We start from the raw sequence: 17,812 nt of genomic DNA on the forward strand, positions 1-17,812 counted from the left end.
TGATGGTAAGTGAAATGGTACAATTCTAATTAATGCCAATCAAAACAAGTAGCATGTGACATGCATACCATTCTAGTGACGTGTTCGCTCTTTGGTTTGCTTGTCAATTGTAGAGAAGTAATGGATCCTAGAGAGAAGACGGGCTGGAAAGTAGATGTAAAACGGGTTAGTGTTAATTAGTCAGGTGACAGGTGATTCATTACGGCTGGTTGTTTACAGGCGACTTATTATAAATAACACTAGCTAGCTAGTGTCAGGTTTCTTCAGCTCATCAGCCTATTGGAGTCATAACTTGGAGAGAGGGTGCTTGCAGAATAATGTCAGAAGGCTGGAAGTAAATCTCTTATAAAGTAATGTACAATCGAGATACTCTAATAGAGCAGTCACTTAATTGTAGTAGAGCACACACATTTAACTACCCACAGTGTGCATTTGGTTACTGGTTAGTTATGTTATACTATTTACAAGAAAGTGAGGCCGCTAAAGTAGCTAGTGTGTTATCTTGCAGACATTCTCAAATTGATATATACTCTAATAGAACAGTCACTTACCCTAAACAGTTTCAAACTGTTGTAGCTGTCACATCTACAATTAGCTACCAGCTTGGTAAAATCTATACAGGTGTAATGTAATTGTATGGTACTGTTATATGATTGATGTTTATATAGTACCACTAAGAGTAGCTATATGTATTCGCCTCATGCTTTTTTAGCATCTCAGCCGCGCGCCTTGTACTTTATTTTTCATATAGCACTCGCGGCTATGCTTTAAATGATTTATGGAATTTTCTAGTCTTGTAGCTTCACCATACACTTGAGGACTCATAATTAACACGCGTTGCACGAATTATTAGCAGCCTGAATGCACACAAAGTAGTTCAACAAAGTAAGACTGGTGATGCTTCAAATTATTAAAAGTTAATTGTTTGCTGCACTGAACAAGAGCACCTTAATACTTGTATTTGCCTGCTAGTGAAAAATTATTTTATGGATTGGCAGTACTACATTATAGAGATTATGAAAGTTGACGCTATCCTGCCAGAAGAATATCAAGCAATAAACAGCCACACTTTTCCCTTATGACATGCAGTTTGGCCGTATGGCTAGGCATATAATCAAGCCAAAAAGTGCCTTCAGAGTGACCAGAAATGTAAAAAATTTCTATGGTATTTTAAATATATTTTATTTAGTGGAAATTTCTGCAACTAACTATTTAACTAACTATCTAACTAACCAACTGCCTAAAGCAACTAACCAACTTGTTAACTAGCTACCTAACTAACTAACTACGACTAACTAACTGATACCTTCAGCCAAACATAAATTGACAATCGATACACTGATTATAATCTCTTCACTTTTTGGCATCACTTAAGCCTGAGCTATGCCTTTTCACGTAACTTAGTATGTATGCACGTAGCTTATGTCTTACGGTCGTTATCCACTATAGTCACAGTAGCACTACCAGGATTTCCACGCATAACACCATCAGGTAGTGAGGATTGGTCAATAGTGACAGTGAAATGCTCATTTCCTTCAAAAGTATTATCAGGAGTTATCCCAACATCAAATGGAACTCTAGTCACTCCAGTAGGAAATGTGACCCTATATTGTCCAGATCCATAATCACCACCTTCTCCTGTAACATGTTAGTAGTACCATTTTTTAATGCTATCCCTAAACTTGTTACACCTGATCATTCACCAAATGGTATAATACTCACCAGTAGCTGATCCATCAGTGGTAAACACCTGTACAGTAATAGGAGTTGAAAATGGTCTTTTGAGAATTAGTAAAGGTGCTGATCCACCATCTTCATCAACACTATATGCTGACTGTTCAAATGTTACTGTGTTTACTATAAAAGAATTGTACATTTCAACAAGCACATAAATAATAGTAGTAATATCAAAACTTTAATCTTTTCATTAAATTTTATACTCAGAATTTCCTCAAATGAAACCCCAGTCTCTTTTTTCATACCCTTTCCTGTATTTTGATCCAGTCTACAGAGCTGGAGAGAATTTATGAAGCCTGAGATAGATCAAGAATGTGGGGCCTTATATGATACAGCTACTGTAGGTATTATCTAAGTGTGCACACTAGCATGCAAAGCATGCCAACCTACGGAGTCTGGGAGCATGGTGCCCAGGAAAATTTTGAATGCTAGGTCCTGAGATTGAATATGATTTATTACAGTATAATCATGAATGCTTTTTTGACCCTTGTATTAGGGTGACTGCTCTACTATAATGAGCTTGAATTTTATAGCAAGCTTTCTGCCAAACACAACACTATACCAGAGCTTCTAGAATTGAATGTGAGACTGACTTTAACAGCTGTTAGAGTAGCTACTATATTATTCACATTATAGAGAGACTGTTTTATTAGAGTATCTCAGTCTTTATGTTTATGTAATGTACAATCCAACAAAAACACCTTTGCTGTAGAAAAAGGCACTTCCAAGGAACTACAAGTATCTGTAGCCCCATGTAAAAACAGATAAGCTATAGAAAAACATTCCATGAAATTAATGGGTAACTGAAAGAGCTGATATCTAGAGCAGCCAAGAATCAATAATGTTACTACAACTGACTATGATCACCAAAGAATACTTTGGCTATAAAATAGGTAAATAAAAGTAAGTGGCAAACAAAACAGCTGATATCTGTCCAAGAATAAAAGTTAAGTTGATACAACTTACTACAATTATTAACTTGCAACATTGAATCTTAATCATTCAACTGTGTTCTATACATTCACCCTTGCTACATCCTAAATTAATTCTTTGTAACTCTAAGTGGTTGGTAATTTGGCCGCCTTTTTTTCTTTACTCTGACTATTGAAAAAGGTGGCCAAATTACCAGCCAATTAAAGTTACAAAGAATTAATTTATGATGTAGCAAGGGTGAATGTATAGAACAGTTGAATGATTAAGATTCAATGTTGCAAGTTAATAATTGTAGTAAGTTGTATCAACTTAACTTTTATTCTTGGCCAGATATCAGCTGTTTTGTTTGCCACTTACTTTTATTTTCTTGTTTTATAGCCAAGATATTCTTTGGTGATCATAGTCAGTTGTAGTAACATTATTGATTCTTGGCCACTCTAGATATCAGCTCTTTCAGTTACCCATTAATTTCATGGAGTGTTTTTCTATAGCTTATATGTTTTTACATGGGGTTACAGATACTTGTAGTCCCTTGGACGTGCTTTTTTTACAGCAAAGGTATTTTTGGGGGGGATATCACTAATTTTTGTCAGTTATATAATTTACAGACCCAGTGTTTAAGCCATGGGGGGTGTATGATGAATTCTGCCTGGTAGAGGTGTTGCAACCAGACACAAATCTACTGATAGGTGGTGAGCATATAACATACATTCCTATAGTAGCTGTTAATTTTTTATTAGGACAAGGGTCAATGGAAATTACTGGTCATGCCAAGTAATGGCTACAGTCAGGGTTACCAAAGATGTGTAAAGCACTTATTTGCAAAGCATGCTTTTCTAGGTGATCTTGGGGGAATGCCACCATCTTGAGATAGCAACTCTGAGATTGCATCTGGGATCTGGGAGGATTTTCAAACAGAGATGTAAATATTCAGCTATATTGTTCAATGACTGTTCTATTAGAGTATTTTATTGCCTGGCTGTTCTATTAGAGTATTTATTGTTTGACTGTTCTATTGGAGTATATCAATCATTCTGTACTTATCAATGAACAAAACCTGCTATGGCCACTGCCATAGTACAACTTATCAACTTGGTTTGCCACTCATAGAGCTAGATGCTTTGCTAAGGGTTATGAAAGAGTTCACAAACATCATACTATTATTTTTATTTCACTACATACAAACACACGCTTACATCATATACAAGCACAAGACACACACAAAATGTGCAAACACTATACACACATGTTCACACACATACACCACATATTGGTTGTACTCATGTTAATATCACATCTCTTGTGAATGCTCTTGTAGGTGAGCTGGTAGTGCCCTTAAAAAGGTCTTGCATAAAAGAAAATTGTGTTGTAGATTCTGTTTAGTGCTGATTAATTACACATGTCACTCCATAGTTAAGCCATGAGGATATCCAAGCAGGTGTCTTTGGTGTTGCGACCAATGTTCCAGGTTAGTTGCATGTGTGTTTAATAAGGTTAAGTTCAGTGCCTACTTGTTCTTTTACAGGTCTCACTTAATCTTGTGTTGTCATACAGACATCTGAATATTGTGCAAGCTGTGTGGAACAACCCCAACTCATATACACAATCATTGGCAAACTATGAACCAATCTGTTACAAAAGTTGAAAGTCACAACACAAGCTCATACTGGCAAACCAAGAAACACATTCCAGCAGTCTGTTACAAGCTTTATTGCATCATGCATGGTATGTGCATAATGATTGATTAATGAAAGTCACAACCAAGGCCACAACACAAGCTCCATGGTGCATTACTGGAAATAAATAAGTTCCACCTGACTGACAATTATCATGTGACCTATTTAGGGGATATCCCTTGGAAAGTCCCTGCACAGTAACACCTCAAGTGAAAACACTTGCTACGCGATTCATATTATTATTGATGGCAGTCCATGTCTTGAGAGGGAAGTACAGTATTATTAAACACTAAAAATATATTAAAGTATGCGTACCGCATTGAAGAGCCATAACTAAGAACAAGTTCCACCCGCTTGACAATGATCACATGGCCTAATTAGGAAAACTCTCTTGGAAAGCCCTTGTAACACCTCAAGTGAACACACGTGATACGTGGTTCACATTAATTATTGATGGCAGTCCATGTCTTGAGAGGGTCTGAATACTACTAAATATTTGTCATATTGTAACTGGATTTCAATGGAGTGGTGAAGCGTACTTCTTACTGATTTGAAACTAAAATACATACATCACTTGCGAGACTGCTTGAAGAAGTCGAATGGATATTAAAGAGTCGTGAGAATACTGATGCACTCAGCTCTTCGTGGAGGTTCAGTAACGAAACGAGGAGTGGAGGTTCAGTAACGAAACGAGGAGTGAAAAAATGAGGCTAGTGTATAAAGTGCTACATCTATTCATACTGATTAACCGCATGTATGCGATTGGTTTTTAGACTGTCAGACGTCTGCACTGACTAGTGCAAACTCACTGAGACCAAGCTGAAAACTTCTGTGATGGTACCAACTTGAGTAGCAGCAAATACCAGTACTATCCGGCTTGAAATTAGCTCATGGATGGATTGTCAACAAGGTGTACTCGTACAGACCAAACAGCTTTCAGTATTGTCACTGTATATGTAGTGCCAATTTAGAAGTCCCGGAACTATAGGTGGAAGAAGTAAGGTAATGTACATGATGCTTGTACAAAAAATACTCATTCACATTGCATGCTGGTCTAAATAACTAAATTTATGTACAGTGAAACCTGTCTAATCAGGACACTGTGTAGTAAGGTCATTGCTGGGCCAGCTTGTGAATCCTCAAATGTATTACCTCAAGGGTATGATGAACTTTCAGGTCCCCATATCTGTCATCTACATAAAAAGTGACAGATTTTTAACTGTATTGTATTTAATGCCTGCCTGTCGATTTTACAGGTTCAGGGCACTAAGTCATAGCATGTGGTTCTCTCACTAGCAGTGGTACATACGTAACTTGGCAACTAAGATCAAGGTTCGGGGGAGTAAGTTTATAGACAGAGGAATTCTTTAGTTCTCAATTGTCAAGTGCACGTGGATGATGAGATTCATCTGGCCTGGTAAAATTTTGGCATTATATCTCAATTGATTATGATCTTCTGAATTTCCAGGATGAGGCATACAGGTGTGATGGGACTAAACTATCCCATTTTATTATTGTCAGAATTTTATTGTTAATGTCACAAACAGTTAATATGATATATTTCATTATGTACCTTGTGTATTAATTAAGTGACATGCATGATGAAAGCCACAAAGGGAGTTACTACTTGCTGTTAGGGTGGGTAATGCTATGTAACAAGCTGGTTTGAGCACCACCACAACACACAAGTTGTTTTAATACACCATGTGTGGTGTGGCAACAAGAATTATGCTTGGAACACCTTCTCTATAGTGACACTACGTTCTTGATGTTTTCATACTTGCTTATAAGACATCAACGCTCGCATGAGGCATGGCACTAAATGGAGTTTAAAAGATTTCTGCTTAAAACACCTTCCCTAGAGAACTTACGGTTCTACACACTTTTACAACTTGTTTATCAGACATTAGGGCTTGTGTCTACATCGTGTCTTTAAAAGTTATTGTAGGGATTAGAGGTTTGATCTAAGAAAATACGCGTATGAACAAACCAGGATTAGATAATGTCAGTGCTAGATGGACTGTACAAACATGGGTAAGTTGATTGGTATAAGGTGACGCTAGGTGTAACACAAAGTTGAGAAATAAAGCAAAATATGTCTAAATATGCGTTTTAATACCAGTCGCAAAGAAAACTACTACTATTACTACTACTACTACGGATTTGATAAAATTTAACATGTACCATTGTACAGACAATAATGGTGAAACAAGCAAAGCCTAAGTTACACCACGACTACTACTACTACTACTACTACTACTACCACTACCACTACCACTACGACTACCACTACGACTACGACTACGACTACGACTACTACTACTACCACTACCACTACTACTACTACTACTACTACTTTTTTCATTGAACAATAATGACACACATGTACAATAGTACAGAATAATATTGGTAATACAGGCATACGCTTAAGTATAACCAAAGTTAATAGATGTTAAGATATTAAGAGTCCCAAGAATAGCTGCCTTTTGGAGGTTATTAAACAATGTTTCGTTATAGTCAGGTATTCGCTTCAAATGAGTTTTTTGGTTAGCTGATACCACACCAGAATGGCCAATCACAACAGGAACAAGATCAACAGGTTGACCATAACACTCGGAAATCTCTCGGACAAGAGTTTGATACTTATTCAATTTTTCTTGCTCCTTAGTTAGTACATTGATATCTGCAGGGCAAGCAACTTCAAAGAAAATTATTCGCTCTTCCTTCTTTAAAAACAACACAATGTCAGGTCGATTGGATGAAACATGGACATCAGTGTACGAACCAAAATCCCATAAAACCTTTGCAACCTCATTTTCAACCACTGGAAAAGGTTGATGATCATACCAGCACTTGGCAGATATTGGCAATTTGAAAGACTTACTGAGGTGCAAGTGAAGCACCCTGCCCACCATGTTATGCCTGCGAAGGTAACTAGTTGGTGCCAGTACAGGACAGCCAGAAAGTATATGCTGGATTGTCTCTTCCTGTTCCTGACACAAGCGACACAAGATTGACTGAATCGGAGTGTGCATTATCTTTGCCTGGTAAACCCTAGTGCACAACACCTGATCCTGCACGGCAAAAATACTACTTTCAGACTCGCCGTGGAGCGAACATTGCAGCCACTTGAAACTTCTCACAGCATCAATAGTTGAAGATTGTATGAAGGTAAAAAATTTACCATGTAATGGCTTGTCACATAGTACACTCTGAAGCTTCTTCCTCTGAGCAGCTATCACAGCAGTTTTCAATTGTCCAACCTACTACTACTACTACTACTACTACTACTACTACTACTACTACTACTACTACTACTACTACTACTACTACTACTACTACTACTACTACTACTACTACTACTACTACTACTACTACTACTACTACGAAAAAAAGGTTTTTTTATTACGTGACACAATACAAACCTATTGAGAGATGTTGCATAATCCAGGGCTAATATTGCAAAACCGTCCCTACACGTAAATAACTCACAGTAGTGGCCGCGCGTCTTTTAATTGGGTGTGCGCTTTGCAGTTTCTTGGCCGCGCGCCTCACTACTGTGAGTCTTGATTATGATGTCCAGGCCCAGGTGGCCTCCTGGAGGCTGGAGCCTGGGACCCGGGGAAATGCCCCAGTTGTCCCCCGTGCTGGGGCCCTGCCAGTCTGTAAACACCAGATACTTACCTTAAAAGACCAGAGAAATGGGAGGTGTTTGATGTTCTATATATGCATTGCTCACAACATGATAACCAGTACACACACACACACACCACACACTATATATATATATATATATATACCATGATCACGTGAAACTTCAAAGGCACCGCTGGTTGCATATAGGGCATATACACCCCAACTCACAGGTGAGTATATATATACCTACCTGAGGTGAGTATATATATACTCACCCAGGTAAGTATATATACTCACCTGGGATACCACGTGACACACTATTGCATCACGATTACGGGCTGATAGCCTGACGTGGGCAGGCGAACGACGCCCATACCAGCATGACTAATCACCCAGATGACTCAGGCTAATAGCCTTCGTCACGCTAGGCAATCAATCGCCCCAGCCAGTATGAGTCCAACCACTGGACTCATTTTATACCCATACCTAGTGACTTCGATGATGGGTGGCAGCAAGTAACGTTGCTCCTACGTTTGTTGATATGAACGGACAATTCCTGGCGATATACGGAGATATGTTTACTGAGTCCCACAATCAATTTGATTCTTCATTGTGAGAGCTGAATTGTGAGAGGGACGTTTCCAGCATGTCTACCATGCCAAACTATGGCGAATTAAGTGTAAGTATATACTTTAAGTTGGTTTGTGTGCGTATGGGTTGTTAGTAAGTAATGTAGTGCGGATTAATTTAGAAACATGCTATATATCATATGAACCATGGCTCACTTCGGTGTATTGCACTTATATACACCCCTCCTCCTCAGTCATCGGAAGTTTACTATTTATAAACGCCTCAGCTTCGCCTCGGCGTTTATCAACAGTAAACTTCCTTTGATTTCAGAGTCAGGGTGTATATAAGTGCAATACACCTTGTAGCCATGGTTTATATATTACATATATACGCATATCAAGACACACGATAGCGTGTCGTGTGGGCCAAGAAGCCGGTGCGCCACACCGTGGGTATATTGACAGGAAGAAAATGTCATTTTCACACCTTTGTATCTCGGTGATCCCTTATCCAATTGGAACCAAATTTGCTACAGAGCTGCCCACCAGTCAGGGGAGTTTACATACCAAATTTGAAGGAAATCTCTCCAGCCATTTCCAAGATACGAGCTGCCAAAGTTTCGATTTTTTCTTTATTTTTTTTTCTTTGTGTTTTTGCACATTTGCAAAAATTGCTATAAAATGCAAACACGTACTCCAATCGCCTTGAAATTTTGCACACAGAACGGGAGTCCAAAGGCGAATCCTAGCATCAAATGTGGTGCAAATCCAATGAATGATTCAGGAGTTACGACTGAATATTTGCGTAAAACAAGATCGATTTGTTGTCACCAGTGTTGGGAAAGTTACTTTGTAAAAGTAACTAGTTACATATTACATATGTGACTGGATTTTGGAAAAACGATCCAAATTGCACATTAGAAGTTTCGAGATAAATGGTTTTAAAGAATTGAAGCCAGCATAACTCTCCAAGGATAGCAAGCACGCGGATGAAATTTACACAAAAGATGCATCAATCTGTTACCTTTCAGGCCACTTCCAGTACTTGTAGCTGCTTGTAGAGTTTCCCGCCAAATAAGAGAAAATCTGAGCAGTTGGACGAGCGAAGTAGTATCATGAGTGCTCACAAAGGGGTGGAGGGTGGGGGGTGGCGGGGAGGGTAAGAGATAGACCTCAAAATGGAGGCAGACCACGATTGGAGTCCAGACACGAGATTACAGTGCTGTGCTGGCTCCTTAGTGGCTGATATGTAGCAAAATCAACAGAGAAAATGTTTGGCTAACATTATAAGGCTGTCCACCAGTAAACCACTGATTCTTGCCAAGCCAGGTCCTTCACAATGCCTGAAACCACCATTTGAGCACTCCACACCACCCAGAAAAGACGTCTGTTAAAACCAGCCTCGAGTAGTTTGAGTAGTACTGAGGGTCAAAACTAGTAGTACGATAGTGTAGCTATCCACTGGTGGTGTTAGTTTGATTTTGCCTGATGTGCGATTTGGATCGGTTTTGTAAAATCTGGTCACATATTACTTGCAATTGAGCTATTTAGCTACAGTTACATATTACCCATAAAATAAAGTAACTATAATAATATTACATATTATATTACTTTGTGTTCACAACCTTAAGCTGTCACGTGTGAAACTACCACCTTATCACGTGACATGATTGCGTTGTTGGACTATGTGCAAATCTTGGTTATAAGTAAGAAGCTGGTTAATAAGCTTCATTCAGTAGGCTTCGTTACTTCATTTTGACTAGGCGTTACTCAGAGGATAACTAACGAGTTTAGTAACTTCGTTACTTGTAGTAATAATAATATGTAATATTAGACTTGTTACAGTAACTATATTACTTAGGTAACGCGTTATATTTGTAAGTAAAGTAACTAGAGTTATATTACTCGTTTTTTATAGCGTATTTCGTTATATTACTTAGTTACCACAAAAGTAATAATATTACATAACGCGTTACTCCCAACACTGGTTGTCACACTCTACAGGGTAAACCGCTTCATGGAATGAGTTGAAAATTGCTATGTAGATGAAGTAACCATCATAGGAGTGCCTTTTGGTGGTTTGAAAGGAATCGAGATAAAGATCATGGAGATATGACACAAAACCCAACCTGTGTCACAATTATGCAATCGATTTTTATGAATAAAAAAGTATTAGTTTTTATGCCTACTAGGCAAACCGCTTAGAGCAATGAGCTGAAAATCGGTGTATAGCTGGAATAATCTTCATAGAAAGTCCTTGCAGTAGTACAGAAGAATTGGATTACAAACCACTGAGTTATGATTCGAAACTCTGTGTAGCAAATGTATTATCGAGATACTCTAATAGAACAGTCACCCTAATAGAGCATTCAGCTAATTTATTTACTCCATTGTAGAATTCTATTACATTACAAGTTATTCCGTAGGGAGTTCAGTTGCAAACAGTTAATCTTATAGACAGTTCAGCAAGAAGCAAGTCACCCTATAGAGAGTTCAGCTACAAATATATTGCTGTAGTGATTCAGAACATTACAAGTCACACTGAAGAGAGTTCAGCTATAAACAAGTCATGCACCCTGTAGAGAGTTCAGCTACAAACAATTCACTCTGTAGAAGTTCTGCTACAAACAAGTCTTCATGCAGAGAGTTTAACAACCAAAATCCACCATGTAAAGACTTCAGCTTTACTAACAAGTTACTCTGTAGAGAGATCAGCTAGAAACAAGAGAGAACTCAGCTAGAAAATGTCACCTTGTAGAGAGTTCAGCTACAAACAAATCACATCAGATAGAAGAAGCCACCTTGTAGAGGGTTCAGCTGTGAAGTGATCACCCTAGAGAGAGTTCAGCTAGAAAAATATCACCCTGTAGAGAGTTCAACTACAAAGAAATCATCCTGTAGAGAGATCAGCTAGAAACAAGTCACCTGTAGAGACATCAGCTACAAAGAAACCATCCTGTAGAGAGTTCAGCTACAAACAAATCACCCTGCAGAGAGTTTGGCTACAAAAAATCACCCTGTAGAGTATTCAACTACAAACAAATCATCTTGTAGAGTGTACAACTAGACACAAGTCACCCAGTAGAGAGATCAGCTATAAGAGGTTACATTGTAGAGAGATCAGCTAGAAGAAATCACCTTGCAGAGAGTTCAGCTACAAAGAAACCATCCTGTAGAGAGTTCAGCTACAAACAAATCACCCTGTAGAGAGTTCAGCTAAAACCACATCACCTTGTAGAGAGTTCAGCTACAAAGAAACCATCATGTAGAGAGTTCAGCTGTAAACAAATCACCCTGTAGAGAATTCAGCTACAAACTAATCGCCCTGTAGAGAGATCAGCTAGAAGAAGTCACCTTGTAGAGAGTTCAGCTATAAACAAGTCACCCTGTAGAGGGAATTCTGTAGAAAGTTCATCTACAAGCAAATCACCCTGTAGAGACTTCAGCTACATTTCAAGTCATCCAGTAGAGAGATCAGCTACAAACAAGTTATCCGTAGGGAATAATTGACATGTAATAAATATATGTATTATATGCATATAAATTGTACATTTACTAATAAAATCAGAAATAGTTAAAGTATTCAAAATCTGCTTCATCTTTTTCTTCTTCCTGTGGTAAAGAAAAAAGATAGGTTAAAAAAGCCCCAAAGCCAGCCATAGGCCGGCTTTGGGGTATACAAATACAAAAAGAAGTGAAATCTAGCTCAAAACAGCCAAGCTGTAAAAAAAGAGTGCGGTCCTCAAAAACCCTATGGTGAAAAAAGATGTGAAATCCAAGGTGGCGGCCAAGAAATGGCTGTGATGGTAGGTAAATGGGAAAAATTTAATAACAATAATTCAGGTGAATTTTGTGCCAAGACTAAGTGGCACAAAAATTCACCTGAATTATTGTTTTTAAAATTTGTACCATTAACCTACCATCATAGCCATTTGTTGGCCGCCACCTTGGATTTCACATCTTTTTTTACCATAGCCTTTTTGAGGGCCGCGTTCTTTTTTTACAGCTTGGCTGTTTTGGATAAGATATATATTATATACGTATACGTACCACTTTCACACCTCAGATCAAAGGAAAGCCAGTGCATATTATCACATATAGTGACCATTTCAGTGAAAACTCATCTAGTTCGCACAACTTCAGAATTTCTCTTTATTTTCTCAGCATTATCTGCATAGTCCAAGGAATGGTTCAGTCAAAATTTCAGTCGATTATGGTGAGTAGTTTTGGAATTACAGTGCTAGAAAGTAGGAAAAGCAAGGAAATTGATTTGTAAAGTGACTATACTAAAAATATACAACAGACACTTATATTAGCAGCCATAACTTCCATTTGGATTAGTCTACGAAGTTGGGATTTGGCTTACAGTGTTCACCATGGATTGACAGATCAGTCAAGGTAAAGTTTTAGCCCTGAAATCACTTGCACATAAGCATATGAAGGTGGTTTATTGAAGAAAAAGCGACGATTTTGTTTACGTCTACCGCATTGTAAACAAGCGCACGTGACATGCAAACCATTAGGGCTACAAACACAAAACAAAGATTTTCAAAATCCCAATGAGTAGGCGAATAAGGTGGTATATAGTTTTAATTGGTTCACCACTTCCTTTCCTAAATACTGTCTCAATTAAAACTTGTGTAAAATTTTCTTTGTATCACGTGTAATATCACCATTTTTTTTTAATTTCGTTTTTCTCAATATGCATGCTTGTGCAAACTAGACGGGTTTTCGCTGAGACTATCACATTATTGCACTGTCATAATTAAGCATTGAATGAAATCATTTTGATAAAAGATTTTTAGCAAGTCAAGCAGTACTACAAAATGAGCCAAATTCAAGAGCTTGTGTAATTTCATCTAGGAGTTTTATTAAATGTTTTTGAAGAATCAGTGCAACGTGCACATGTACATACTATAGTGTAGCAAAGAACACTTCTCTTACCATCTACAGTCAATGTAGCTCTATTAGACTCCACACCAATTCCCTCCTTGCTAGCTATACAATAATACATCCCTTCATCAGGTGGAGTTGCAGTACGAATAGTCAATGTATTTCTACTTCGGCCTCTTGATCTGGAGGGAAGACTATTGCCATTACGATGCCATGAGTATGTCACGTTATCAATTGATGCTGAACAAGTTAAGGTGACATCTTGTAATGCTATAACAGTAGCATTTGATGGGTGAGTGGTGATTTCTAAATGTCAAAAATAGAATTACATAATTCTACAATTCTGCTATATTTTCAAGTATCTTATATTCATCCACACTATAATGTGCATGGGCAAACAAAAGCTTTCTTTTACTAAAATACATCTATTCTTAAGGTATACCCCTCCTCCATTTCCCATAATGTTGCTCATTCATTTGAAACCACCATCCAAGTAACTTTTTGGTGTTTATATCTACCCATGTAGGCACAGTATAGCATAGCACAAAGGAGGAAGTCTCTTCACTTGACATACTCTAATAGAGCAGTCATATGCCATCTACACTGTAAGCAACTGAAAATCTTGTTATCAACAGAAGTTGTTGACTTACATGAAACTGTTCCTATAAAATGTAGTGCTGTGCGATAATCATGAATAATCGATTATTGTGAAAAGTCATTATCGTTACTGCAAAAATTTTCATTATTGTATTATTGTGATAATAGGAAACTTCTGGGTACTTCTGTAAACTACATGGTCAACATGAAATGAGAAAATTTTACAATTCCAGGTATAATTCTAATGAATACTTTTAATTTTTTGTCACGATACTGGCTTCCAGATGTAGCTATAAAGCAAGTACAACTGCATAATTAGTGACACAGCACAGTGATAATTTATTAGAGACATTTACAGTATCAATTAGTATTTACGTGTGTAGTCAAGTATCGTGATAATCGTGATAATGAGGTACATTATCACAACAATAAAATTTTCATTATTGTACACCCCTAATCAAATGTGCTACTGTATACTTTTTAACAGTCCATATGCTGTGAAGCAATACCAGGATGCTATGAGCAAAAAAACTTAAGATGGAAAAGTATGCACCAAAAATCAGATAAACAGAAAAGATGTAATACCTGTGGCTGGATTTGAACCCACAACCTACACTAGCTGTAACAACTTCAGGGAGGTGCTATACCAAATGAGCTTCTTATCTTGTGGTTTGCTATGCAATGTAGCTGAAGTTTTCTCTACAGCATGGCCTTCAACGTGCTATAGCAGATGAAAGAAAACATGTAGAAGCTTGTAATCAACTTTGTGAGGTAGCCAGATGATGAGCATTATATTTTCGCATGTAAACAACCATGTCAATACATGCACAGATTGTTGAGTAAACATCATCAATATAAAAAAAAAGTGTGCCATGAAAAGATGGCACTGTGAAGAAAAAAAATGTTATATGCAGGAATTAACCCTGGACTTTTGGATTAACAGTTACTATGTGCTAATGCTTGGTTTTGACAGGAATGTAGCTTAAGTTTTCCTCTACACCAATGCCTTCGTCGTCAGGTGTGTAGAGAACTAATGAAAGCACATAGCGATTTGTAACAAACTTAAAGTTGTCAGTTGATAAGCACTTAACTTTGTTAAAGACTCATGTCAATATGTGCCTCAGCTGCTGATTTAGCAGTATCATGAGGCAGACAGACAGAGAGACAGGTTTATTTATAGATAAAGCATACCAAGCAAACTATTTTATCAGACTCACTCAAAACAGTAACAGTAGCAACATTTGATCTTGTACCATCAGCTTCATTGGACACTACACACCTGTACTGTTGTGACTCCTGTAAGTTCCTCACAACAAGTCCCCTGTTATTACTATTACTAATATTACTCCATTGTCCTTCATTAATATTCCTAGTGTGCCATTGATATGTAATTGATCCTCTACCAGTTGCCTCACAATTCAGAGTAACACTCATACTAACAGTTGTCAACTGACTGGTGGGGTGAATTGTCATAGTGGGGGGTCCTGTGGGCTATAAATAAGTAATAATCTGAGACAAATTACAGTGTTTACCATAGACAGTCAGGGTAGCAGTGTTAGACATCACTGATGATGATCCACTCTTCACAGTGCATACATAACCACCAGCATTTCTTCCTCTCACTTTATCAATTGTTAGTATACTAGTGTTACCAGTTGATGTTGATTGTCTTGTAACATCTCTACCATCACGAGTCCATGAGAATGTCACATCAGATGATACTGATGATGTACATGTTAAACTGACTGATGAACCAACTGGGACTAATCTGTCTTGAAGATGAGTAATAATGATTTCTGTTAATGATAAGCAGCTGTATTAACAAAAATTAAATGTATATGCAAGCAAGGAAAGAATTTGTGTAGCTGACAAAAAATGATTGAGAAGATGCACATTATATTGTGTTAGTGGTGAAGCTAAAGAACACTTCTTTTGGTACACTACTGTGTTTATTGTATGCGTCCAAAAGTTTGATGATTACAGTAGGACCTCCATTATCCAAACACCTGTGTGCCAGCTGAGTCACAAAAGTGTTCAGTTAAGTGAATTTGTTCAGATAAATGAAGCCCATTGATTTATATACAGAGCTCTGTTAAACTACTCTAATAGAACATACACCGGTGACAAAATACTCTAATAGAACATACACTTATTGACAAAATACCCTAGTAGAACAGTCACCACTACTGTTCGGATAATCAAGTGTTCGGATAATCAAATTTTGGATAATTGAGGTCCTACTGTATATGTTTCACAAATAATGTTAACATTTTCATTGTTGGCTATCTTCATAAGCTCAAAAAATTAACTTTCAATAGGTGTGATAATTTAGAAAATGGACACACTGTGCTAACTTCACATTCAGTTTCTTTCAGTGTCCTTGTTTTTACCACAGCAGCTGTCTTGTATTTGGTTGCCTCAGTGATAACTACATATGCCCTGGACTAGTACCCTGCTTTTTACATAAATCATTTCTTAGGCTGTGGATGTCACTGGTAGGAATTTGCACAGATCAAGACACACGGTAGTGTGTCGTGCGGCCCAACAAGCCGGAGCGTAACACCCACGAGTATATTGACAGGAAGAAAGAAAACGCAATTTTCGCACCTCCGTAGCTCTGTGCTTCCTTGATGAAACAAGACAATTTTTGCTGTGGACATGCCCTCCAACTGCAGCACTCCACATTCCAAATTTGAGCGAAATCACTTCGCGCGTTCCTGAGATATGCGACTTCAAAAATTGGCTCAGTTTCTTCGTTTTTTCTTCTTCTTATTTTCTTTTTCTGGTCGCACACTTACAAAAACTGCTATAAAACTCGAACGCCATATCCGATTGCCTTGAAATTTGGCACACAGTAGGGGGATATAAAGGCGCATCTCGTTACCAACTTTGGCTGGAATACGATAAACAGGCAAAGAGTTATAAGCGCTTATTCACGAAAAATAACACCAATATGTTGTCACGCCCACAGGGTAAACCGCGTATGGGAAGAAGCTGAAAATCGATGGGTGAATAGGTTAACTATTGAACCTCAAACCTTTTGTGGTTTGAAAGAAATCGAACTAAAAAACAGGAAGATACAACGAAAAAACCAACAGTGTGTAACAATTATGCAATCGAGATTAGCTAATAAAAAAAACGACCGCTTGCCACGCCTACCAGATAAACCGCTTGGGGTAATGCTTTGAAAATCGTTGTACAGATGGAGTAATCATCTTAGAAAGGATCATCAATGGTGCAGAAGAATCAGACTTAAAGCCACGGAATTATAACACGAAATCCAACTTGGTGCAGCAAGTGCGAGATCGAGACACTCTAATAGAGCAGTCATCCTAATAGAGCAGTCAACCTGAAGAGAATTCAAGAGATCAGCTAGAAATAAGAAACCTGTATAGAGATCAGCTACACACAAGTCACCCTGTAGAGAGATCAGCTAGAAGAAGTTACCTTGTAGGGAGTTCATGCAACTATGCAACTAGAAAAAATCACCTTGTAGAGTTCAGCTACAAAGAAACCACCATGTAGAGAGTTCAGCTACAAACAAATCGCCCTGTGGAGAGATCAATAGAAGAAGTTACCTTGCAGATAGTTCAGCTAAAAAGAAACCATCATGTAGAGAGTTCAGCTACAAACAAATCTCCCTGTAGAGAGATTAGCTAGAAGAAGTTACCTTGTAGAGAGTTCAGCTACAAAGAAACCATCATGTAGAGAGTTCAGCTACAAACAAATCTCCCTGTAGAGAGATCAGCTAGAAGAAGTTACCTTGTAGAG

General features: G+C 37.9%; 1 protein-coding gene across 7 annotated transcripts in view; it reads right to left on the minus strand.

Annotated features, from left to right (window-relative positions):
- LOC136238938 (hemicentin-2-like) overlaps positions 1-17,812 on the minus strand; it is an 80,485-nt gene that overhangs the window by 7,242 nt on the left and 55,431 nt on the right. For all 7 annotated transcript variants that reach the window (XM_066029651.1, XM_066029652.1, XM_066029648.1 and 4 more), the window contains exons 6-10: positions 15,574-15,837; positions 15,259-15,525; positions 13,496-13,750; positions 1,723-1,857; positions 1,432-1,638 (exon numbers count right to left, since the gene is read on the minus strand). In XM_066029651.1, the coding sequence (XP_065885723.1) occupies positions 1,432-1,638; positions 1,723-1,857; positions 13,496-13,750; positions 15,259-15,525; positions 15,574-15,837 (1,128 nt within the window). The remainder of the gene's footprint in view (positions 1-1,431; positions 1,639-1,722; positions 1,858-13,495; positions 13,751-15,258; positions 15,526-15,573; positions 15,838-17,812) is intronic.

The sequence above is a fragment of the Dysidea avara genome, chromosome 11, assembly GCF_963678975.1.
Source record: "Dysidea avara chromosome 11, odDysAvar1.4, whole genome shotgun sequence".
In the NCBI taxonomy this organism is placed as follows: Eukaryota; Metazoa; Porifera; class Demospongiae; order Dictyoceratida; family Dysideidae; genus Dysidea; species Dysidea avara.